This window comes from Mauremys reevesii, linkage group 14, assembly GCF_016161935.1.
Source record: "Mauremys reevesii isolate NIE-2019 linkage group 14, ASM1616193v1, whole genome shotgun sequence".
Taxonomy (NCBI): domain Eukaryota; kingdom Metazoa; phylum Chordata; order Testudines; family Geoemydidae; genus Mauremys; species Mauremys reevesii.
Window position 1 is genome coordinate 33,496,531 of NC_052636.1, and position 25,928 is coordinate 33,522,458.

At 51.5% G+C, this 25,928-nt stretch overlaps 1 protein-coding gene and 1 non-coding gene across 3 annotated transcripts; one reads left to right on the forward strand and one right to left on the reverse strand.

Moving 5' to 3' along the window:
- Window positions 1-7,541: 7,541 nt before the first annotated feature.
- On the forward strand, window positions 7,542-9,164 carry LOC120381803 (zinc finger protein 271-like). Of its 2 annotated transcripts, none has more exons than XM_039499936.1 (2): window positions 7,542-8,466; window positions 8,551-9,164. In XM_039499936.1, exons 1-2 carry the CDS (start codon window positions 7,659-7,661, stop codon window positions 9,162-9,164), a joined length of 1,422 nt encoding a protein of 473 aa, XP_039355870.1. In that variant the 5' UTR covers window positions 7,542-7,658. The 2 variants fall into 2 exon arrangements, with proteins under 2 accessions (XP_039355870.1, XP_039355872.1); XM_039499938.1 differs by having other exon boundaries at window positions 8,719-9,164.
- A 3,009-nt stretch (window positions 9,165-12,173) lies between these two features.
- Window positions 12,174-12,245, reverse strand: TRNAC-GCA. Its single transcript has one exon. It is a non-coding gene; the product is annotated as a tRNA-Cys (tRNA).
- Window positions 12,246-25,928: the final 13,683 nt, after the last annotated feature.

Consider the following 25,928-nt stretch of genomic DNA (forward strand, 5'->3'; position numbering starts at 1 on the left):
TGTTCACAGTCTGTATGAGGAGTATCTACTCATTGGGACTCACTGGGGAGCCACAGAAAGGAACAAGATGTGCTGAGGCAAGAAGGCCTCAGTGCCCCTGGGGTCACACTTCCCAAAGGCTAAAACTAGGCCCAGCCAATGAAGGGGGCACTGCCAGGAGAGACTGGATAAAGGCTGGACGTCAAACAGCTTTGTAAACCTGAGAGAGCTGCCTTGGGGACAGTGACAGGGAGAATCCCCAGAGTGACTCCTTTGATTCTGCTCGTCTCTAGCCTTTGGTTCTTAGAATCATAGAACTGGAAGGGACCTTGAGAGGTCATCTAGGCCAGTCCCCTGCACTCAGGGCAGGACCAGTATTATCTAGACAATCCCTGACAGGTATTTGTCCAGCCTGCTCTTAAATATCCCCAGTGATGGAGATTCCACAACCTCCCTGGGCAATTTATTCCAGTGCTTAACCACTCTGACAGTTAGGAAGTTTTTTTCTTAATCTCCATCCTAAACCGCCCTTACTGTAATTTAAGCCCATTGCTTCTTGTCCTATCCTCAGAGGTTAAGAAGAACAATTTTTCTCCGGCATCTTTGTAACAACCTTTTCTGTACTTGAAAACTGTGATCGTGTCCCCTCTGAGTCTTCCCCAGTTTTTTTCAATCTTCCCTCATAGGTCATGTTTTCTAGATCTTTAATCATTTTTGTTGCTCTTCTCTGAACTTTCTCTAATTTGTCCACATCTTTCTTGAAATGTGGCCCCAGAACTGGACACACTACTCCAGTTGAGACCTAATCAGTGCGGAGTAGAGCAGAAGAATTTCTTCTCGTGTCTTGCTTACAATACTCCTGCTAATACAGCTCAGAATTGTACTTGCTTTTGAAACAGTGTAACACTGTTGACTCATATTTAGCTTGTGATCCACTGTGACTCCCAGATCCATTTCTGCAGTGCTCCTTCCTGGGCAGTCATTTCCTGTCTTGTATGTGTGCAACTGATTGTTCCTTCCTAAGTGGAGTACTTTGGGTTTGTCCTTATTGAATTTCATCCTGTTTACTTCAGACCATTTCTCCAGTTTGTCCAGATAATTTTGAATTTTAATCCTATCCTCCAAAGCACTTGCAACCCCTCCCAGCTTGGTATCGCCCGCAAACTTGATAAGTGTAACAGAGAGACTCTGCTGCTGGGAGGATTTCACCATGTGTCAGAGGGTTACACCCTGGTAGGAGGGGGCTAGGCCTGTACTAGGATAAGGTCACTCTGTGCTTCACAGTGTGGCAGAACCTAGAATGTCCATTAGCAGGGAAAATGCTGGGGGGAATCGACATGTAGAAAGGACAGAAGCCCTGTCTGAATTCTCTCACCTTGTCCTTCTCGCCCTGGCAGGGTGCAGAATAACATCCACATTTCGCCCCAAATCATCCCCTCCTCCCAGCAGGAAGGAAATGGCTGCAGTGGAGCTGGCTCAGGTAAGGGATTCTCAGGGAGCTGGTGGTGGGTTCTGCTTGGAGGGAGAGAAGCAGTAAATGTATAGGATGGTGGGAGCCAGTGATGAGCTGTCAAAATATTAACAACAGGTTCCCTCCTCCTCACCTCACGAGGGGGTCATGCCCCCCTAGGGGTCGTGCCCCATCCAACCCCCCATGCTCCTTGACACCCCCCCGGGGACCCCTGACCCATCCCCCCGTCCCCTGACTACCCCTTGCTGCCCCATCAAACCCCTCCTCGCATTCTTGGTGCCCCCCTGGAACTCCTGTCCCATCCAACCACCCCTTCTCTCTGTCCCTGACTGTCCCCCACCACCTCATCCAACCCCTGCTCCTTCCTGCCTGCCCCCCGGGCCCCTTGCCCCCATTCAACCCCCTTGGACCCGGCCCTCTGACCGCCCCGATCCCTATCCAGCCCCCCACAAGCCACCGAACACCCCCTCCCTGCTTCCTGCCCCCTTACCACACTGCCTGGGGCCAGGACCGGGTCCGCTCTGCCGGGACTGCGACTGGGCCGCAGGACCCGACTCCCCGATCCAGGCTGGAGCCGCTCAGCCGGGACCGCGGCCAGCTCTGCCAGGACTACGACTGGCACCACAGGACCCGACTCCCCGATCCGGGCTGGAGCCGCTCAGCCGGGACCAGTGCTGCAGAGCCCGTGCTGGGCCAGATCGGAGCCGCTCAGCCGGGACCGGTGCTGCAGGGCCCGTGCTGGGCCAGATCGGAGCCGCTCAGCCGGGACCAGCCCGAGCCAGGGGTGCTTGGCCGGGGCCAGGGGGAGCCGCTCAGGTGGAGCCGGACTGGGCCGCGCGCGCCGTCCCCCCTCCCCGGCCCGGCTTACCTGCCTGCTGCTTGTTTCAGGCTTCCCGCAAACATTTGATTTGTGGGAAGCAGGGGAGGGGGAGGAGAAGGAGGGCGGAGCGTTCACAGGAGAGGGGGAGGTGAGCTGGGGCCGGGGGCCGGGTGGACAGCTGCCCGAGCCTTTGTTAAATTTAAAAGCTTTTTTAGAACTGGTTGTCCTGGAACAACCGGTTCTAAAAAGTCTTCTAAATTTAACAACCAGTTCATGCCACCCGGCTGGAGCTCACCACTGGTGGGAGGCAGGAAATATCTTGGGTGGAGAAAGGGAGGGGACAGGATGTGACAAACCTGCTGAGACTTGTGTAATGTAGGGTGTGATGGGTTGTCACCCCAGGGTGCAGTCTGGGGGCTTCTGGGAACCGCTGTGCCCTCTAACCTCAAGCTGGGCTGGCCCTTCTCACACTGCTTTGCTGGAGATTCAGCCAGCCTCTCCAGGGCCTGTTATCACCCAACACGACAGCAGGTGGCGCCATGCATCCAACTAAGCTACCTGAGTGCTTTACCTGAGCCACTCAAGGAGAGAGAGACAACAGCTAATTTCCCAGCGATAAGTGTTAGCAAACAGATCAAAGCAGATTACTTAGCAAATAACCAACAACTCAAACCAAGCCTAACATACTAGATGGATAGAATTTGAATTAGCAGTTTCTCACCCTGACTGATGCTATAAGCGGTCCACCAGGTTTCCATACAGAAGGTAGAAATCCCTTTACCCTGGGACCAGCACATCCCCCAGTTCAGTCTTTGTTCCTCAGGTGCTTTCAGGAGTTCTCTTGTGTGGGAATGAAGCCAAGAGATGATGTCACACCCACCTTATGTAGCTTTTCCATATGGCAGGAACCCTTTGTTCTAAACTCAGTTCCCAGTCCAGTTTGTGGAAAAATACAGGTACCAAAATGAAGTTCATTGTCATGTGGTCTGGTCACATGTCTTTGTTGCTGAACCATCAGCACTGTCCGGCTTCTTCACTGTTGTACCTGAAAGGCTCATTGTGGGTGTTACTCAGAGTAAGCACATTTGAAAGACAGATACAGAGTCAATATCCATAACTTCAGATACAAACATGATCCATGCACACAGGTAGGATAATCATATTCAGCAAATCATAACTTTTCCAGTGACACCGCACGTGACTCATCTTGTACAAAATGCCTCATGTCCTAATCATATTATAATCCTGCCACTATGCTGAATATGGGCTGTAGTGTCAGATAGCTCCTAATGTCAAGGCACAGGTGTTGGGAATGGAACTTGCCCTCTTTGTGGAACAGGAAATAACCCCCCAGCCAGGGCTGGGAAAACTTCCCAGACTCCCAGTGCTGGAGCCTGAACCTACTGACACTTCATTAGTTACCCCACCCCCAATCTTTGTGGCAACTGCAAACGTTATCGGTGATGATGTTAGATTCTCTTCCAGGTCAGGGATAAGAACGATAAATAGCACAGGGCCAAGATCCAATCTTACGGGAACCCCCTAGAAAGAAATCCACTCAACCATGGTTCCCTATTTAAAATCCCAGTTTTTAATCTATTTAATGTATGCCGTGTGTATTTTGTACCTTTCTAGTCAAAATATTGTGCTGAAGCAACTCATATGCCTACGTATATTACATCAGTACTATTAGCTGCAACCAAACCTTTGATCTCATCCAGTAAGGATATACAGTTAGTTTGATAGGATCTATTGTGTCTACACCTTTTTAATGGGTACTAATTATATTACCCTCTTTCTTTATTAATGAAATCCAGTATCGGCTGCTCCATTCTCTTGCCCAGTATCGATGTCAGACTGACACACTTGTCATTAGCTGCGTCATCTCTTTGATAGTTTTTAAATATTGGCACAGCATTAGCTTTATTCCAGTCTTCTGGAATTTCCCAAGTGTTCCAAGTCCTAATTAAAGTCAACATTAACAGTCCACCACACTCCTCCAGCAGGTCTTTCAGAACTCTAGTTCTCTGGACCCACTGATTTAAACACATATAACTTTAATAGCTGCTGTTTAACATCCTCATGAGTTACTTCTGGAATGGAAAGACTGTCAGCGTCAACATCTTATGATATGAGTTACATCATCTGTTTTTCTCCAAATCCAGGAGAGAAATGTTTATTGAACACTTTTACCTCTTCTGCATGTTTGTTGATTATTCTGCCATTTCCATCTAGTAATGTAGCACTACCATTGTTAGGATTAATTTTGTACTTTTAAAAACTTCCTTCTTATTTTCATTGGTTGATCATTGATTTCTGTTAGCTTCCCTTGCCAACTTTCTACAATTCTGACCTTCTAACTTAGATTCTTTACTATTGACTTCCCTTTTCTTCCATATATTTTATTTGGAGAGTGTTGGGATTCCTACCAGGGAGCCACCAGCAAGGTCCAGAGACAGCCCCATCTCCTATATTAAGCTCTGGCTAGTAGGTATATGATAAATGTGATGACCCTGCCTCCGTCTGTCAGCTGGGAGACACAAAGGTTCTCTCTTTCTACCCTCTGATGCTACCTGGCTGTTCTAGGCAAGGTGAGGTGGGACTCTGTTAACATGTGCCTCCCGGAGCTTCCATTTACCTGGTGCTACTGTTCTGTGAGTAGTGGGGTTGTGAGTGGGGCAGCAGGTACTGAGTGTTGGACTCTTGCTCTTTCAGGGGCCGGTGACCTTCGAGGAGGTGGCTGTGTATTTCACCAAGGAGGAATGGGCTCTGCTGGACCCCACTCAGAGAGCCCTCTACAGGGATGTCATGCAGGAGAACTATAAGACGGTGAACTCACTGGGTAAGGAGTCCTGTCCCCTGGGTTATTAGAAGCTGTGGGGTCTCTAAAGAACCTGAGCAGTAATAACTTTATACCTTTATTCATCATCCAAGTTTTGACAAGTTTCTTTGTCCCCCGTTTTTTTCCTTGTCTCCCATAGACTAGCAGGCAGCAGGGAGGGATAAGGTAATGAGAGACGAGAAGGGAACACAAGAAGCTCCCAAGGTGCCGGGAGGTGGTGCCAGCTGCCAGTAATGGGAAGAAGGAGAGGGGAGTGTGGAGGAAGGGCACCCAGGAAGTGGGCTGGGTGGATCAGTGGGAGGGAGGAGAGGTTTGGGGATCTAGAGCTGTGGGGGATCCCAGACCTTTAACCCTGAATCCGTACCCAAACCTCAGGTAAATCCCAGACTTCAGCATAACCACTCTCACAAAGCCTCAACTTAATATAAGGCCCTGAACTGTAGCAAGCTTAGGCCACGTTTACTAAATCGTATCACTAAATTGACCACGGCTAGATCAATCTCAGTGTGTCAATCCCGGCTGTAGTGTCGACCTGCCCTTAATAACCCATTTATCTATGTTCACCTCCTTGCCCCTCCATGCATGGTCCAAGCTAATAAGCAATACTCTGATTATGACATCTTACCTCTAGCGAGTATGAAATTGCCCACAAGACGTGAGACTGGGTCATAGATTGTAAAATCAGGTCGGGGTCAAGAAGAGTGAGAGTTTGGAGAGAGTCTTGTCCCCCCTCTCCCCATCTGCAGCAGCCACGAGCTGTCTTCCCTCCAGGCTCCTTGGATCTCTGAGCCTGTCCTCTCCTGAGGCTGCGTGGCCCAGTTCTTGTTTCTGACCTTCTCCTTTTCCGGAAGAATGAGAGGCTGTTGCTCCTGAATGTTAGTGTGTAATTCCCCAGCCTTCTCCTCCCACTGGGGGAGTTTAATTCTCCCTCCCGTTACCCCTGAGTCACTAGATTTCCTAATTCCCCAAAATGTGCTTTTGCGATGTCATAGTTCTGGGGTAGCGAAGCCTTTGACCTGCCTCCATGGTCTGCTCACGGAATGGCCCCTCAGGTATCAGGCCTGTAGCCAGCCCCTCTCTATGGGCAGGGACCCACATGCCTCTCCTTTTTGACCATTGTGTGAAGATTGCAGCTTGTCCTCCACTGTGTTTGCTGGACTAATGTCCAGTTCCTGTGCTTTGCTTTCTCTCCAGGGGCTGTGAGCAGTGTGTGTGTGAAAGAGATAGTGGGGTCTATCCATTCCCCCATTCTATGTCTGTCTTGTGTATTTAGATTGTAAATTCTTCAGGGCATGGGCCAGCTACTATTCTGTGTTTGTACTTTGCCTAGCACAATGGGGACCCACTGTTAGTTGCTCCTTAGCACTAAGGTAATGAATATGATTTATAATCATAATAACTCTCCTGCCACTTTGAGCCAAGGAAGCTGGCCTTGGGATGTTACTGCTTAAAAATGAGCTGGGGGTTAAAACCATGGACTATTCTTTGTGCCAAGTATCCCACAAATTCCACTGACCTCCCTTGTTTTCTTTGCCTGCAGTAGGGTTTCCAGTTTCCAAACCTGATGTGATGTCGCAGCTGGAACGAGGGGAAGAGCCGTGGGTCCCAGACCTCCAGGGCTCTGAGAAAGAAGTGCTTCCAAGAGCTGCCTTCGCAGGTGAGGACTTGGTTAAACCAACTCAACAACTGTGTGGGAATGCAGGAAACATTCGGGATGCCCTACAAAGACCCTGTGAGCTCTCCAAGTTCAGGATTGTTCCCTGCAGATGTGGAATCATTATGGCAAATGTCACTCATGGCTTCCCTCCTATTCTGACTGACAACTGGCAGCAGGTCCCTCCCCGATCTCTCTTTCCCCTGAGTGTTCTCATGAGATGCAGACCAAAACTGATCCCTTCCTCTCTCCTCTGGGGAAGGGTTTGGGGAAAATCAGCTCCTAATAGGTTTGATCTCTCCCCCACATATTTTGGATTGTTCATCCCTTTTTCCATTCCTCTCTCTGAGATTTTCTTTCTTTCTGGTGCAGGTAGTGATCTGTGTCTGGATTCTCTCTGTCTCCCATCAGGTGATGGGATGGTGAATCAGAATGAGGAGGAGAAACCCCATCAGGAAGATGCTGAGCAAGGAGAACCACATGGAACTTTATCAGGAAGATCCAAAGGGAATGTTTCCAGGAGTTATGCACTCCAAGAAAAAACAAAAGCCTGTGAGACTCAGGGGAGGCCAGAGGGAAACTTGAGTAGCCTCTCAGACATTATAACAAGTGACAGAATCAACTTGGAAGAGACACGCTACACATGCCATGAGTGTGGGAAAAGCTTCAATCGGAGCTCTGCCCTTATCAGACATCAGACAATCCACACAGGTGAGAAACCTTATGAATGCTCTGAGTGTGGGAAATGCTTCATTGATAGTTCAGCCTCATCTCACATCAGCGAATCCACACAGGAGAAGCGCCCCACACATGCGCTGAGTGCGGGAAAAGCTTTAGTCAGAGCTCAGACCTTATCACACATCAGAGAATCCACACAGGAGAGACGCCCTACATGTGCTCTGAGTGTGGGAAAAGCTTTAGTCAGAGCTCTACCCTGAACACACATCGTAGAATCCACACAGGAGAGAAGCCCTACATATGCTCTGAGTGTGGGAAAAGCTTCAGTGGGACCTCACACCTTTTCAGACATAGGAAAATCCACATGGGTGAGAAACCTTATGAATGCGCTGAGTGTAGGAAAAGGTTTAGTCAGAGCTCAGACCTTATCACACATTGGAGAATCCACGCAGGAGAGAAGCCCTACACATGCGCTGAGTGTGGGAAAAGCTTTAGTCAGAGCTCTACCCTGAACACACATCGTAGAATCCACACAGGGGAGACGCCCTACACATGCTCTGAGTGTGGGAAAAGCTTCAAACAGCTCTCTGCCCTTATCACACATCAGAGAATCCACGCAGGAGAGAAGCCCTACACATGCGCTGAGTGTGGGAAAAGCTTTAGTCAGCGCTCTGCCCTTATCACGCATCAGAGAATCCACACAGGAGAGAAGCCCTACACGTGCACTGAGTGTGGGAAAAGTTTCAATCGGAACTCTCACCTTATCACACATCGTAGAATCCACACAGGAGAGAAGCCCTACATATGCTCTGAGTGTGGGAAAAGCTTCAATCAGAACTCTCACCTTATCACACATCGTAGAATCCACACAGGAGAGAAGCCCTACATATGCTCTGAGTGTGGGAAAAGCTTTAGTCAGAACTCAGACCTTATCGCACATCAGAGAATCCACACAGGGGAGACGCCCTACACATGCTCTGAGTGTGGGAAAAGCTTCAATCAGCGCTCTGCCCTTATCACACATCAGAGAATCCACGCAGGAGAGAAGCCCTACACATGCTCTGAGTGTAGGAAAAGCTTCAATCAGCGCTCTGCCCTTATCACACATCAGAGAATCCACGCAGGAGAGAAGCCCTACACATGCGCTGAGTGTGGGAAAAGCTTTCGTCAGTGCTCTGCCCTTATCACACATCAGAGAATCCACACAGGAGAGAAGCCCTACACGTGCACTGAGTGTGGGAAAAGCTTCAATGTGACCTCATACCTTATCAGACATAGGAAAATCCACATGGGTGAGAAACCTTATGAATGCGTTGAGTGTGGGAAAAGCTTTAGTCAGATCTCTACCCTGAACACACATCGGAGAATCCACACAGGAGAGAAGCCCTACACATGCGCTGAGTGTGGGAAAAGCTTTAGTCAGCGGTCTGTCCTCATCACACATCAGAGAATCCACACAGGAGAGAAGCCCTACACGTGCACTGAGTGTGGGAAAAGTTTCAATCGGAGCTCTCACCTTATCACACATCGTAGAATCCACACAGGAGAGAAGCCCTACATATGCTCTGAGTGTGGGAAAAGCTTTCGTCAGTGCTCTGCCCTTATCACACATCAGAGAATCCACACAGGAGAGAAGCCCTACATATGCGCTGAGTGTGGGAAAAGCTTCAATCAGAGCTCAAACCTTATCGAACATAGGAAAATCCACATGGGTGAGTAATCTTATGGATGCTCTGAGTGTGGGAAATGTTTCTTTAATCATTCAGGCCTCATCTTACATCAGAGAATCCACACAGGGGAGAAGTCCTACACATGCTCTGAGTGCGGGAAAAGCTTCAAGCACAGCTTAAACGTTGTCTCACATAGGAGAATCACACTCTGAGTGTGGGAAAAGCTACAATCAGCGCTCAAGCCTCATTAGACATCAGAAAAGCCACATGAGAGAGAACTGTAATAAATCCCTTCACTAGGGTTGGCCAAAAAATTTTTTTAAAAAAATCACATTTGCTCATTCCCACATAGTGATTTTTGTACCATCTTCACTGTGGTCTCTCAGCTCCACCAGATCAGTTGCCTGCTTCTGCCTTTTGCACCTCATCCTTCTTCGGGGTCAGTCCTGTGATCTTTTCTATCAACTCCTTTCCTTTTGAGTCACAGGAGTGTGTTCCCTCTGGCCAGGAATGTTCATCACCTCCAGGTGGGGGGAGAGAGGTTTGATCCCAACAAGCTACACTGAGGCAAAAACTACCCGTGCCTGACATCCACTAGGACTGTACATGTCGTTGGCTGCTCAAGTTAGTGATCTTAATGTAAAAAATTGTAGTGCAGATGCAGCCCAGGTGCAGTGGTTGGCATTAGCTTCCCCCTTGACCTGACCTAAACTCCATCACTTTCCCTAGTCTAAACAAACCCTGAGCATCACGGTTATACTGTTCCCCCATTTCACAGCAATTGTTAGTCATCGAGTTCTCCCTTGGGGAACAAATTGTTTCATTCCCAGTTGTTCTGATGTTGCTGCAGGTTGTGCTGGAGAGCAGATATTTTCATCATCATTTTTCGCACTTAAAATATATTGAACTATAACAAAGAGCAGGAACAGGGCAGGGATAGGGGAAAAAAGGTCATTTCACCCGTTGCAACAACAGACGTAGTTAGGGTAAGTCAGAGGGATTCCCTTATTCCCTATTACCATCCTCCTTCAATCCGTGCTAGAACCTAAGAATCCTTTTCCTTTCCCCCGTTGTGGAATGGGAGACTTCCAAAAGTGCTCCCTGTGCTATAGCACATGGCTAAGCTCAGAGAATAAACCCCAAATAGCCCCTGAGCTTTGTTTTTTGAATTCTGTGTTTCCGATTACTTCAAGCCTGGGCATTGTGATTATTTACCAGTTTCTCTATCACTGTTTCTACCACTGTTTCTGTAACATTTTTTGTTTTTTTATGGGACAGGGTTGTTATTCCTTTGCCTAACCCCAACCTGGAGGGGTAGGGTGTCTGTTTTCTCTGGCCCCTCCCCACAGACAAATCTGACAGGGTTGAACCTGCCAGGAGCAAACAAAATGCCCCACTGGTCACACACACACACACAGCAGATATACACACACAAGACAGAGAAGAAACTGAATTATTTGAGCTATCAACATTTCCACTTTCCCACAGCATGTTAGTTCTGAAGGTTGTTTTAATTTGTTTATTTTCTTGGAACCAGAACTGGGGAAAGAGACACTGGAGTCAATGGAATTACAGCAGGAAGGGATAAGTCTCATGATTCGTCACTAACCAAAGGCTTTGTGAACAGAGCGATAATGTTACTGAATGGTCTGGCTAACCCTGCAGTTAGAAACAATCAGCTCTGTGGGTGGTAAATTTACAGAGGCTTTGCTGCTGATCATGAAATAGAAGCACATTACCTTTAAACAGCTGCTACTTCAGTGCCTCTGGAAGTACAGAAAACAATGATCTGTGTTAAAGAAAAGTTGTCATTTCTCAGAGCCCCAATTTCTATTGTGTGTGTACAGGAAGGTTTGAATGTGTAGCAGGTAGTTTGGTAAAGCTTAGCTATTTTATGTGTGTAACAGGCTCCTGCCCACCTCCAGCAGAGGTTCAATCACATACGATGGCAACTTACCAAATGTCACACAAATTAGTTCATCCCTCCCCATATTCAGTCTCTGACCGGAATGTTCGAATGAGGCAGAGAACTGGGAAAGTATCGCAGTAGGAATACATTAAAAAGTGGGATTAATCAGAGCTGGGCTGCAGACAGAGCCTGTTCTAGAGCTGGTGAAGTGACAGGGACACACTCCCGCTCGTGCTGGCTCTGAAATAACAGCAGAAGCAGATCGAAGAGAATGAGCTCATGGGCAGCTGCCCTGGCAGTGCATCACTCACCTGGCAGGTGTTACACAAAACACAGCACTTCCCCCCACTGCCACCACTTCATTATACTGTCCATGGGGCTGTTTGTCCTGTAGGACTTTGATCTCTTGGGGTGGTCCATGGTGATTCATAACAGAGCCATTAGGGGAGCAGGAGTCATCCCAATGGAAATCTCTCCACTTCTTTCTCAGTGTTACCTTCTTAGCCCTGGCTTTGGAGATGACCTTAGCCTTATCCTGTCTTGATTTTAGGTAGGATTTTGATCACCTTCTGGGGCTTGGCAGCTTACAACTTTTGAGGGCTTTTCTCTGCCTTTTTGGTCCCTGCTGCAGTCAGTACATTCTAGACATGGGCATGGTGACCTCCCTGGGGATCTTGACAGCTTTAGCCAGCTTCTTGGGGGCTATTTTCCTGCTCACAGCCACTGTCTTCTTCTCATGCCTTGTCCTGGGGGCCCAGCCATTGGCTGAATGGGAAGGAGCCAAAGTGCTGGTGACTTTAGCCCGCACCAAGTGGCCTTTGCTCGTCAGACTCCTGAACCCCAACTGGATGTGGTTCTTGTTCTTCTGCACAGCACAGCCCTGGAGAGGAGGGGTCTGCAAATGTACATTCCTATGATCCCTTTGTTTAATTGATGAAAACATAAACTAGACACTTAGAGGATTGGAACTGATTTCAGCTGATGGGCAGGTTTGCTAGGTTTTTATGCATTTGGACAGTGAAATGTTGAGTGTTTACATTCATTTCAAGCATCCCCGTATAGTGGAGCTCCTGAACATAATGGAGAATGGTAATCAAAATGTTTTCCCTTTTTTTTTAAAAAATAAAAAAATAAAAATGAGAGGCTTATTAGAGGGCACTTGGATTCGAAGCAAGGACCACTTGATCTGCAGTCAAACACTCTACCACTGAGCTATACCCCCATGAGAGTAGATGCTTTCCCCATTGTAGCTGAAGCACATCAGTGATTCCAATAGCAGGGGCAGGTTCTCTCTGGGGCACAGAGATTTTTTGGAGAGTTGGTGGCTCCTTTCTTTCCTCACCCTGGAGTAAACTCAGCTTTTTACTCCATGGTACATGTTTTATGGACTAACAGCAGCAGCTTGAAGAAAGAGCAGAGTGAATATCTCACTCTCAGGGCTGAAGGTGGCCACGTCCCCTCTGTCTGACCGTTGCCATTGCAGGAGAGAAGGTTTCAATGGAGTTGAATGCCCTGACTCAGACTAGAGACACAGAAAGGTTTTGCTGTTCATTGAACAGCAAGGGAAATTGTGTCTGTATGTGAAACTGAGGAGGGACATGAAATGCCCACAGGGTGGCGCAATGCCCTAAGCTAAGGCAGGAGGGTGAAGGAATGGGGCTGAGGAATGACTGAAGTGGACTCACCTGGGATTGAAATGACATTGGTTTGTGCCGGGCAGTGAGAAATGTGACATTAATTCAGATGCAGGGTTGAGGCTTCTTTAGCTCCTTGTAGAATGTGAACTTGATTTCCCTGAAGGAAGAAAGGGAAAGTCTGGGGCGGCCTTTAGTCCCTGGCTGGAGCAGTGTATAAAAAAGGCTCCAGAGACGCAGCTGGCAATTACAGGCCACTAAGGCTAACGTCAGTACCAGGCACATTGGGTGGAATTGTAGAGCCCAATGATTAGACTCATAGCTAACCAGGATTTGCTGGGTAAATCTATTGGGTTTCTGGGAAACGGGGCGGGGCGGTAGCCCGCCCAATGCTAATGGATCCCCCCCTCAGCCTAAGGGGAGGATCCACAGGGCCTCAGAAATCCACTAATTCCGGGGGACAACTAATAAAAGAACAGGGACAGGAGTGCGGTCAAAGGGTCATAAGAAGGGAGCCTGACGGGGACACCGAGCAGAGAACCCCGGACAGCGCCCACTGCTCCTCGAAGGCTTCAAGGGAGCCAGCGGACGCCGCCCAGAGGAACTCTGCCCAAAGACGTGAACGGACTAAGGATCAGAAACAGGCCCCACAGTCGTAGGAGTCTCCATTGGCCAACCGCCTCTCCCTGGTCGTGTAGATGGCCATTTTAGCCAGGGCGAGGAGCAGGTTAACCAGGAGATCCCGCGACTTTGTGGAGCCACGGATAGGGAGTGCATGGGGAAGGAGGTAGGGGGAAAAGTGCAGCCAGAAACGCAATAGGATATTGGTGAGGAGCCGGTATAGGGGCTGCAGCCTGGCGACTTCTAAATAAACGTGCGCCAGGGTCTCCACTTTGTTGGGTGTAGCGGGGTGGTCCCCTGCTCCTGCCCTGCGGGGCTTGAAGCAGCCCAGGAGAGGGCTGGGGCAAGGAGCCTGGGCTGATTGGGGGAAGCAGGCTCAGCTGTGGCCATGCTCCAGTCAGGCCCATCTGGCCCCTAAAAGAGGCTGTGAGCCAGGAGCCCAGTCAGTCTCCCTCTGTTTGTAGCGAGAGAAGGGCCTGGCTGCAGGGACCTAAGCAAGACACCTAGATTGGGAGCAGGGCTGGGGAAGGGCCAGAGGAGCTGGGAGCTCTGGCCTGGAAAGCCCCAGGCTGCAGGCCTGACTATAGGCTGAATAGGTGCAGGGCTGCAATGGGGCAGCCCAGGGGGAAGCAGAGGCAGCAGGTCCAAACCCCTTTGCCTGTGATGAGTGGCTCATACTGCAGTCTGCCCCAGTGAACGGGGGCTGGATGGAGACTGGGCAGTAGCCAAGACTGAGGTGAAGTGGGGATAGTGGGTGGGGTTCCCTGGGAGGGGAGACCCAGAACTGGGGGTACTGCCAGGGTAAAAGAGGCACTGGGGTCCTGGGAGGACAGGGGCCAGCTGCGGTAAGGCAGATCACCGGCCTGCAGAGTGTGCTCTGACGGCTGGAGAGCTAATTCCCAAGACGACCAGCAGGAGGTGCCGCTGGGTGAGTCTGCCCTGCTTACATTGGGGAAGAATGAACATGGTTTTTGTAAAGGAAAATCATGCCTCACGAATCTACTATAATTCTTTGAGGGAGTCAACGAGCATGTGGATAAAGGTGATCCCGTGGATATAGTATACTTAGATTTTCAGAAAACCTTTGAGAAGGTCTCTCCCCAAAGGCTCTGAAGCAAAATGGGATAAGATGGAAGGTCCTCTCTGGGTTAGGGAACTGGTTCAAAGACAAGAATGAAAGGGTCTGATTTTCAGAATGGAGAGAGGTAAATAGTGGTGTCCCCCTCGGGTCTGTACTGGGACCAGCACTGTTCAACATAGTCCTAAGTGATCTGGAAAAAGGGGTAAACAGTGAGGTGGCAACATTTGCAGATGATACAAACCAACTCAATTTAGTTACGTCCAAAAGAGAGTGCAAAGTGTGACAAAGGGATCTCACCAAACTGAGTGACTGGGCAGCAAAAAGGCAGATGAAATTCAATGTGGATCAATGCAAAGTAATGCACATGGGAAAACATGATCCCAATTCTACATCTAAACTGATGGGGTCTAAATTAGCTCTTACAACTTAAGAAAGAGATCTTGGAGTCACTGTGGAAACTTCTCTGAAAACATCTACTCAATGTGCATTGGCAGTCAAAAAAGCCAACACAATGTTGGGAAGTCATTAGGAAAGGGATGGCTAGCGAGACAGAAATATAATATTGCCTGTCTATAAATCTGTGGTCTGCCCACATCTTGAATACTGGAGCTGGTACCCCATCTCAAAAGATATATCGGAATTGGGAAAGGCACAGAAAAGGGCAACCAAAATGATTGGGGTATGGAACAGCTTCCATGTGAGGTGAGATTAGTAAGACTGAAGGGAGTTTTCAGCTTGGAAAAGAGATGACTAAGGGGGGGCTAGGATAGAGGTCTATAAAATGACGACGGGTTTGGAGAAAGTAAATAAGGAAGTATCAGAGGGGTAGCCGTGTTAGTCTGGATCTGTAAGGAAGTGCTATTTACTCCTCATAACCCAAGAACTGGGGTCACCCGATGAAATGAATAGACAGCAGGTTTAAAATAAACCAAAGGAAGTATTTTTTCACCCAACACACAGTCAACCTGGGGAAACTTTGCCAGAGGATGCTGTGAGGGCCAAGACTATAACAGGGTCCACCAAAGAACTAGATAAGTTGATGGAGGATGGGTCCATCATTGGCTATTAGCCAGGATGGGCAGAGATACAAAACCATGCTCTTGAAGTGTCCCCAGCCTCTGTTTGCCGGAAGCTGGGAATGGGCGACGGGATGGATTGCTTGATGATTCCCTGTTCTGTCGATTCCCTCGCGGGCACCTGGCATTGGCCACTGTGGGAGGATAGGATTCTGGGCTGGCTGGACCATTGGTCTGATCCAGTATGGCTGTTCTTATGACCAATAGAGGGCAGTCCCGAACAGCAATATTTATATTTGGTGGACTGAAAGGGCTAACTTTCCAAAGCTTACCAAAATGATTAGTGAAAGTGTTTTGGAGAAAAACACTAAACAGAAGAATGTAAATGAAAATTGGGAGCTATTGTTTAAGGAGCTTGTTAGATGGGGCATAAGCCACATTGCCTAATTACCTGAGCTTGCAATGGCCTTCCACTCAACTCGCTGACATTTCTCCATCTGCAAATGTGGTACCTGTTTTAAAACCTAGATCCAATCAATTACAACATGTCAGGGAAGATTCTAAGCATCAATGATCTGATCATTGGGTTGATGGTGGTAAACAAGAGATTCCCATAAGGCTCCCTCCCTCCCTCTTCCCAAGAGCCATCTTCATCCTCTCTCCCCCCACATCCTCTGCAAATTTTCAAAGACAGATGCCTCGTGATGGCCTTTGCTCTTGGGGAAGTTGCCTAGTGGTCAGGATTTCGGTCCTTTGGGGTGGAAGGACGCAGCAGATGGCAGGGGAGCCCAGGGCCTCCCATGGGCTCTGACCCAGGCCACTCTGAGGACCACACTTCCTGCCACCTCACTATTGTCCAAAGTTTGCAGTTTGTCACAGGAAGCTCTGAACGGTGTCAGCTCACTGCTTGGCACCTCTTTGCAGCCAGGTATGGCAAGGCAGCTCTCTTCTTCTTGGGATGGCAGCTGTGTCTGTTACGCTGACAGATCTGGGTCAGTGACTTGTCAGTGGGTGGGATTGAACTGGGAACAGGAGCTTAGTGTGTGGGCCTCCACAGCATGAACTGAAAGCCACCTGGCTGTTAGCTAAGACTGTAGAAAAGACTCATTTTCTCTCTCCCTCTAAGTGATCCCGGTGCCACTAGCTGGGACGCCCCACCACACCCTGGAGGTGTGTGGGTTACGTACTTCCCCTAGCTGAGGAAGCGCATCCTGAGCTTCGGAGAGTTCCCAGCTGTAATCCCGGAGGACCCCTGTAACGATGCAGCCTCTGGCAGGATGCTGCTGAGAGTATCAATTCAGGACAAATTGCTTGGAGCAGGGCAGTCACAGCCCGAGGCTGGGTGCCCTTTACTATTCAAGCACATCACAGCAGCCATGCAGAGAGGACTTTGGTTTTACCCCACTGGCCAATTGGACGTCATACAAGCAATTCCCTCAGCTATTCCAGTTCCCTTCTATCACCACTAGCACCGCTCCTTATGGGGATGATTGGTTATGAAAACCAATACCCCAGTAAAAGAAAACGGGTTCTCTCAAAGGATCCCAAAGGACCAAAGCCCAGATGCTGGTCAATAGACAAGTCAGATCTTACCCACAAATCACGCTCTTGCAAATCCTTTAGCGTTGTTATGGAAAAATCGATCCACCTGTTGTGTTTTCAATCAGATCAGTCTGAGGTGGGAAGGATAGCTCAGTGGTTTGAGCATTGGCCTGCTTAAACCCAGGGTTGTGAGTTCAATCCTTGAGGAGGCCACTTAGGGATCTGGGGCAAAAACTGGTCCTGCTAGTGAAGGCAGGGGGCTGGACTCGATGACCTTTGAGGTCCCTTCCAGTTCTAGGAGATGGGAGGCCTTTTATTGATTAGAAGCACGCAGGGGAGAACCGTTATGGAAACGGCCTCCCGAAAGCTGGTTACAGACAGCCTTATAAAGCTTAAAACCACAATCAGAATATGCAAGTTACATCATTTCCTTATTATTTTCCTAAAAAAATATTGCAAAGATAATGCTGATTGGAGCAGGAGTAAATTTATTCCATATTAGGCTTTTCCTGTTATTACTTATCTGTTCTATGCGGTTACGTGTTGACAGTAGGGGATATTACAAAATTGTTTTTCAGTCAGGGACTGTTAGGACTTTCCACTGTCTCCTCTGTGCCCCCCTACTTGGCTTGTCTGGCCGGCCCTGGCAGCCTGACATGAGGCCTGGGCCTACAAGGCCTTGGATAACACTGGATTTTCCCTTACAACATCTAAAATATAAAGGTTTATTCGTAAAAGAAAGAAATATAGATGAGAGTTAAAATTTTTAAAGGAATCAATTACACACAGTAATGGCAAAGTTCTTGGTTCAGGCTTGTAGCAGTGATGGAATAAAGGTTCAAATCAAGTCTCTGGAGTCCATCCACAGCTGGGATGGGTCATTCAGTCCTTTGTATAGAGCTTCAGTTTGTAGCAAAGTCCCTCCAGAGGTATGAAGCAGGATTGAAAACAAGATGGAGATGAGGCATCAGCCTTTTCTAGCCTCTTGCCATGTGGTCTTTGCTTTCTTTGTCCCAAGGACACTCTGTCCAGCACGTGGCATAGAAACACCTTAGAGTTCTGTCCATAGGCAGGTCCCTGCAGACCTTGTTGAGTCACAAGGTGTATCTGCCTTCTCTCAATGGGTCAATTGTATAGCTGATGATCCTTAATGGGCCATTAAGCAGGCTAGGCAGAACTGACACCAACTTATCTCAGGTGTTCCCCAGAAGCAGAACACAAGTTTGAAATACAGGCAGCATAGAGTCAATATTCATAACGTCAACTACAAAAATGATACACATCTAGAGATAGCATCATTATAATAAGCCAATCAGAACCTCTCCATAGACCTCTTACACGACAACCTTTCTACAATATTGGCTGCAAATATAGAACAGTGGTTGCAACGGTGATCTATACAGTTACAGATTATGTCAATAATGTCACAGGAGGTGACACGGCATCAGTGAGACTGATACTGGAATACTGCCTCCAATTTTGGTGTCCTCATTTGAAAAAGATGGTGTGAAATTGGAGCTGGGGCAGCAAAGAGCCACCAAAGGTTCTGAGGGCTGGAGAAAAATGCCTTCTAGTGAGCTACTGAAAGAGCTCCACCTGTTTAGCTTATCAAAAGAAGATTGAAAGGTGACTTCATTGAAGTGCTGAAGTGCCTTAATGGAGAGAAAGGATTGGGTATTAAAGGTCTCTTTAATTGAGCAGACAAAGGCATAACAAGACCCAATGGCTGGAAGATGAAAAGAGACAAATTCATATTACAAATAAGGCACAAATATTCAACAGCGAGGATGATTCATCACGGGAACAAGCTACCAAGGAAAGTGGTGGATTCTCCATCTCCTGATGTCATTTAATGAAGACAAGATGCCTTTCTGGAATGTGTTTGCCCCAAAAGTAGCTCTTCTGTCATACAGGAAGCCTGTGATATGCGGGGGGTCAGATTAGATGCTCTAATGGTCTCTTCTGGCCATAAAGTCGACTAATTTCTGACAAACTGAGTTTAGCATTGGGAGCAGCGTCTGATGTTTCCCTGTCCAGCCGGCTTGCTGTCTAGAACGAACGCTCCTGGAGTGGGGTGATCCACAGGGAGTAGCTCAAACCTCCAAAGTGCCTGGCCAGGGGCAGGACATTGGCACAGCAAGGGGGGGAGGGTGGCAGTGACACGACAAAGGCCTTTTGCAGGACCTCAGACTATTGGTCCAAGGTGGTGGGGAGGTGGTGACCTCACAGAGAGATGCTGACATCAGCCAGGCAGAACAGAGGCGAGGGGCCAGGGAAACCTCAGAGACCCTGTGGCTTTGCTTCAGCAAGTCTCCTTCTCCTGGTCTCTCTTTGAGGACTGAGAGAGTATTCGGGTTCATGGACGTGAGCGCCAGGAGGAACCTCTTTCGAGTTTTCTCCTTCCCTTTGAGTGATTTTACTAGAAAACAGCCGTCCCTGTTTAGAAGGTAAGAGCCTCCTTTCTCAGCCTTAGCTTCTCCCTCTTTCAAGTAGGGATAATAATGATCCGCTCCTACCTACCCCACGGTGCATGGAGGCAGGGCCGGCTCTAGGTTTTGCCGTCCCAAGCAAAAATTTTGGCTGCCCCCACCCCAGCCCTGGGCTCCCCTGACCTCCCTGCCTCCCCAGACCTGGGCTCTGCTCCTCCACCCACACCCCCTGCCATCCCAGCCTTGGGCTCTCCACTCCCAACCCGCACCCCTCTGCCCTCCCCGCCCGGGACTCTCTCCCCCCCCCACCCCTGCACTCTCCTTCCACCCCAGCCTTGGGCTCTCCCCCCCACACACACCCCTGCAGTCTCCTGCCACCCCAGCCCTGGGTCACTGGTAACTTGCTCCCAGGGTGGGTCATTCAGCAGGGATTTTAGATGTGCACAGAACACAGACAGGATTGGTTCCCATATGGTTACAGAGCTGCAGTAAAGTGGAACAATTTTCAGCTTGTGTGATTGGAGGAGATCTGGATGCATATTATAAGACTGTCTTACCTAAAAGAGGAAAAGTTGAGGTGCCTTTATTATTCTTTGTTACATTCTTTCTTTCTCTGGGAATTTGCCAATGCAATATCACTGTCTTCCTTAAACAAATAAAACAAAACAAACAAAATGTCATTGGCTTTTGAAAATTTCATTTACAGTCCTAATAACCACTGTGAAGCATTTCTTGCTCTATTTTATCCTACTTTTTCTACAGCAAATGACAGTGGATCAGCATATTTGATTTGGGAGAAATGAAGTAACAGCTGCCGAAACTGAGCTGGAGCCCTCCTGAATGTTGAGGTGTTCAAATCTGGAAGGCAGGCGCTAGATTCCCTTTCTGAACATTAGCTAAATATGGAAAGGAAAAGTCAATTTCTGTTTCCACGGCTCAGGAGTGGAAATCCTCCTACGTGCCTGGTGCTGTATCTAGAGCTGCCCAGGTCCAGCAGAGCCTCCTCCTCACTTTTCATTTTAAATTCTAGTGGGATCCACGTACCTCCCTTGCCGGCTTCAGCTAGAGAGGGGGCCTGTCCATTTAGTCCCCCCAATTCCTTCTTTGGGGGCTGCCAGGTGAGGTCACACCAGTATCCCTCAGCCCGTCTGGGGATGTCTTCTGCAGGGGATGTCTGGGGCAAAGCTTTCTAGTCCAAAACGTTGGTGGTTGGAGGGGGGCGCCATTTTCAGCAGTTTAATGTTTGGTACTGCAGTGAGTGACTGCTGGGTGCAGTGATATAGTGACCCCTGGGGCTTTGAATGAGGCTTTACACTGGGGGGGGTGAGGGGGCAAGTGGGGAGCAGGTGGGCGAGTGGCAGGTGGGCACAGAGGTGAGCAGTGAGCCAGCAGGGGCTCTAGGGGTGGGCATGGGGTTTCTGGCAGGGGAGGGAGGAGGTGAAAGGTGGCGTGTGGTGGGTGGGGGACTGACTAGCAGGAGATGCAGCAGGCCAGTGGGGGGCTAGGGGGTGAAGCGGGGTGTGAGGGGGTGCGAGGGTCACCCTATGGGGGCCGTTTCTTCTCCCGCCACCCCAAACTTTCCTTTTCGGCCCACAGCTGTTTCGGGGGGGCGGCGCTAGGGAAGGAGGGTTTGTTTCTGCGGGGCGGGCAGCGCTGGGGGTGTTTCAAGGGGCTGGGTGGCACAGCCCAGGGGCGGGCATCTCCTGGGGCGGGGCTCTGGCACAGCCCGGGGCGGGGTAGCTCCTGGGGCGGGGCTCTGGCACAGTCTGGGGCGGGGCAGCTCCTGGGGCGGGGCTCTGGTACAGCCCGGGGCGGGGCAGCTCCTGGGGTCGGGGCTCTGGCACAGCCCGGGGCGGGGCAGCTCCTGGGGCGGGGCTCTGGCACAGCCCGGGGGCGGGGTAGCTCCTGGGGGCGGGGCTCTGGCACAGCCCGGGGGCGGGGCAGCTCCTGGGGGCGGGGCTCTGACAGCCCAGGGGTGGGGCAGCTCCGGGGGGCGGGGCTCTGGCACTGCCCGGGGGCAGGGCAGCTCCTGGGGCGGGGCTCTGGCACAGTCTGGGGCGGGCAGCTCCTGGGGCGGGGCTCTGGCACAGACCGGGGCGGGGCAGCTCCTGGGGCGGGGCTCTGGCACAGCCCGGGGCGGGGCAGCTCCTGGGGCGGGGCTCTGGCACATTGTGACGCAGGAGCCTGGGCCCAGCAGCTGCTCCTGGTGGCCACGTGCGGCCAGCAGCGCTGGAGCCGCCCGGGCCGGAGCGGAGCCGCTGTTCTCAGCTGCAGCAGGAGCTGCCCCCGGCCCCGCTGGGCTCCAGGTGGGGACAGAGCCTGGGCCCGGGGCTCCCCTGGGTGCGGCTGGCCGGGCGGGAGGGGAGGGGAGAGGCCGGAGCTGCAGGCGGGGAAGGGCGGGGGGACAGGCGGGGGGTTGGTCGGTCTCTGGGCACCAGGGGAGCGCCGGGGCAGAGAGTGTGTGTGAGTGTCCCGGGCCCAGGCGTGCAGGGGAGCCCGGCACCCCAATGCCCTGAGCCCCGGCTGGGGAGGCTGCTCCCCCCCCTTCCGTGGGGGCTCCGGGGGGGGAGGCTGCGGCGGCTGCAGGCGGGTGCTCGGCCCCCCCGGGAATGACCCGCTGCCGGCAGCTTGTAGCGCCTCCTCCGCGGAGCTTTTCCCCGGGGGCGGCCTGGGCGCAGCTGCGATCAGCTGTTTGCTGGGCAGGCTCCGCTCCGCTGCCCCCGCTCCTGGGGGGCTGAGTGAGCCCCCCCCCAAACAGCCCCAGGGGTCGGTGGGGGGGCGGAGCCAGCAGCAGCAGAGCCCCCCCGCTCCCTGGGGCTGCCCCGCCCCGCTCGGGCTGGGGGCTCTGCCAGGGCCCCCGCGGGAATCGCTGCTCCCTGCCCGGAGGCTCGGGGATCTGGCCCCAGCAGCGGCGGGTGCCCCGGGGAGCCCAGCTGGGCTGGGGCAGGGGGAGGTTGGGGGGAGGAGAAGCTCCAGATACCGGTAGGAGGCGGAGGGGAGAAGCCGAGCTGGAGTAGGGGGAGGAGAAGCCCCGGACTGGGCTAGAGCCACGCTGGGTGGTTTGGGGGGAGGAGAAGCCCCGCTGGGTTGGGAGGTTGCGGGGGGGGGAGGGGAGGCCAGGCCAGGCCCCAGCAGGAGTCCCACTGGGAGGGTGGGGATGGAGGAGGAGGAGCCACCCTGGGGCAGGAGGAGAACCCCGGACCCTGGCAGAAGATGTGGGGCTGAAGTCCCCGGCTCGGGAGCCCCAGCCACCTTAGTGGCAGAAGTTGCAGGGCTGAAGCCCTGACCCCCCTCTGTGTGGAGCTGGCCTGAGCCCCTCTCGCTCCCACCCCCCCTGTGGAGCTGGCTCCCACTCTCTGGCTGTGGAGAAATTCAGCCCAACTCTCCCCATGTTGGTATCTCCATTTCCCCCCATCACCCAGCCATGAGTTGATTTAGCCCAGGAGGCAGGGTCAGTGTTGGCCCCATTGGGCAGGTGGGATCTAGGGCACAGTGAGGTGAAGTGACTTTCCCAAGGCTAAGCAGGGAGTCTGTGGCAGAGCAGAGACTCAAACCCAGAACACCTGAGCCTGAGTCATGTGCCTTAACCACTAGGCAACCTTCCCCCCCAAGGAGAGGGAACCTCCTCCGCCACTTTGAGTGTGTGGGTGGGAGCATCCACTAGACAGAGCTGCCAGGAGTTGGGGAGGGGGTTGGATAGTTGGAGGGCTGATTAGCGGTTGGGGGGCCTGTGGAGGGTGGTCAGGGGACAAGGAGCAGGAGGGTTGGATGGGTTGAGGGTTCGGGGTGCCTGTCGGGCGGTGGAGCGGGATTGGAGCAGGCAGGAGCAGAGGGGTTGGATGGAGCAGGATTTCTGGGGCCTGTCGGGGCGGGAGCGGTTGGATGGGGCGTGGAGTCCCTGGGTTCTGTCTGGGGCAGGGGTGTGGATAAGGGTCAGGAGGACAGGTAGGGGTAGGGTCCTAGGGAGGCAGTTACAGTGGGGTCCCAGGAGGGGGCAGTCAGGGGACAAGGAGCAGGGGGTTGGGGTTCTGAAGGGGGCAGGAAGTGGGAGGCAGTGGATGGGGTGGGGCTAGGCAGGGCTTCCTGGGTGCACACCGTAATGAAACAAAGTGCTGCACGCCTATGGTCACGGGGTGAGCTACTTGCTTCCTTTCCTGTTTGTGCCATTTCTTACCGTCTCAAACCTGATAACAATTCTCTCTGGTTCTTCCCCTTCTCTCTCCTCCCCACATGTGGCTAGAAAATCCAAGGAGATTCCTCGTTTTCCTAAAATTATTGACTCTCTAGTCTTTCATTTTCCCTATTTTCTCCATACTTCTTAAATTCTCCTCAGCTTTGGGATGTGAACCCAGCCCGTTTACCTGCAGCAATTTGTCCTTGGGTAGGTGGGAATTTGCTGTCCTGTGTCACTCCCCCAGCGTGGGTGGTGGTTAGTGGGTGCTGGATGGGGGAGCCTGCAGACGTGGCTGCCTCTGAGGGGGAGATAGGGGGGGCGATCTCTGCCAGCGACAGGACATGGCCGCACAGGAGGGGAAGGGAGGAGCCAGTGTCCCTATGGAGCCTGCCCAGCCCCTTTGGTTCTGCTCCTTTCCAGCATTTTGTTCAGACACTTTATTACTGGGGAGGCTGAAAAATCTCCCTGTGGGCTTAGCCTGGCAGGAGGGGCCAGATCTCCCCGGCAATAGAGAGCTGGAGCATGTTCCCAGCATGGCAGAGCCTAGGTTGTGTCTCTGCAGGGAAAGAGCCTGGGGGAATCGTGATGTGACATGAACTAAAGCCTGTTCTGAAACCTCCACAACTGACTTTCTCGCCCTGCCAGGCTGCCGGATGTCGTCCATGTTTCGCTCCAGCTCATCCCATCCTCCCATGGGACAGGGAAGGGAAATGGCTGCAGTGGGGCCAGCTCAGGTAGGGGTTATGCGGGGGTTGCTGGTGGGTTCCTGCTGGAGGGGAGGGACAGCAAATACACCGGAGGAGGGAGGCTTGGGCAGTCTGGTTTGGACGTTGGAGTAGCCAAAACATTCCCAGGGGGGAGAATGGGAGGAGGCCAGGGTGTAGCAAACCTGTTGGGACTTGTTCAATATGCGGCTTCCATTCTAGGAACAGACCCATGAGGTTGGAAGGTGGAAATGCTCTAATTTGTGGGACAGGAAACAACCCCCCTCAGTGGGGCTAGGAAAACAGACCAGACTCCCAGGGCTGGAGCCCGACCTGATTAACCAGCGGCTGCTGTGAGATGTGAGGGGGCACCCACCAGGGAGGCTGGGGGAGGTTCTTAACCTTTTTCTTTCTAAGGCCCCCAACGTGCTATAAAAACTCCACGGCCCTGCATGTGCCTGGTTCTCTGCATATAAAAGCCAGGGCTGGCGTTAGGGGGCGGCAACCAGGGCCCCATGTAACAGGCCCCCCCCCCCGCAAAGCTAATGGCTCAAGCTTTGGCTTCAGCCCCTGGTGGCAGGGCTCATGGCCCCAGGCTTCGGCCCCAGGCAGGGAGGTATGGGCTTTCTGCCGTGGGCCCAAGCGAGTCTGACACGGGCCCTGCTTGGAGGCCCCCCTGAAACCTGCTCGCAGCCCCCCAGAGGCCCAGGGACCCCTAGCTGAGAACCACGGCCTTAGGGGATGTGCCTCTCCCCCATACCCAGCTCCAGGGCTGGCCTTAGAGAAAATGGGGCCCTGGGTGAACTCCCATCCCCCCTGGCCCTCACAGGCTCCCCACCATCATGTCCAGACCCTGGTGCCTCCCTCTAGGGCTTAGTTTGTATTGAAAGAGGCGCCAGAGCTCAGCCGCGGCACAAATTCAGCACTGGCAGGGCGGCCTCACAGCAGCGGCTGCTGGCCGAGCGCCCAGCTCTGAAGGCCATGCCACCGCCAGCAGCAGCGCAGAAGTGAGGGTGGCCTGGTGTGTGGTGTATTGTGCAGCCTTTGATTTTATGTAATGTGCAGTTTGCAATGTGGCATTTCACCACCGCGGGGTCAGCTCTGGTGGCGACAGTTTCAAGCTTAACAGAGTGAAAGTCGCCTCTGCTACTTGCTTCAAATGTACAGTCTCTAGGAACACACAAAGACCAAGGCTAGTGACCACACAGACATTCACAAGCACAAGGTCTAGTCGGTTTCACAAGTTTTTATTAAAGTTACAGTTAGGTTATGACGCCCCAAGCGCACAGAAATTCTATAAAGACCTGTGCAAAAGTAACACCTCTAGTTCTATTCACATCCTGACAATACTATTAGGGTCTGATGTGTCTCTCATGGATTGATCATCAGTAGAGGGATGGTTCCTGCTGGAGTTTCCCACAGGGAGCTCAATTTTCCTGCTCTGGGCACCCCCTTTTTATAACATGATTCTGATTATATCTCATTAGCATTGAGGTGCAACCTGTATCCTGTGGTTAAGGCACATTTGGAAACAGAGGTGCCTTTACAGAATTTTTGTATTTAAAATTAATCTTCCGGCTAATTGTTCACCCTGTTACCCCTTGGTACCTCTTTTCCCATCATCTTAGGGCATCGGGTTATTCCTCGGCCATTTACTTCTGTTAGCATTTCTTAGCTCCAAGGCCTAAAATAGCGAAGCTAAAA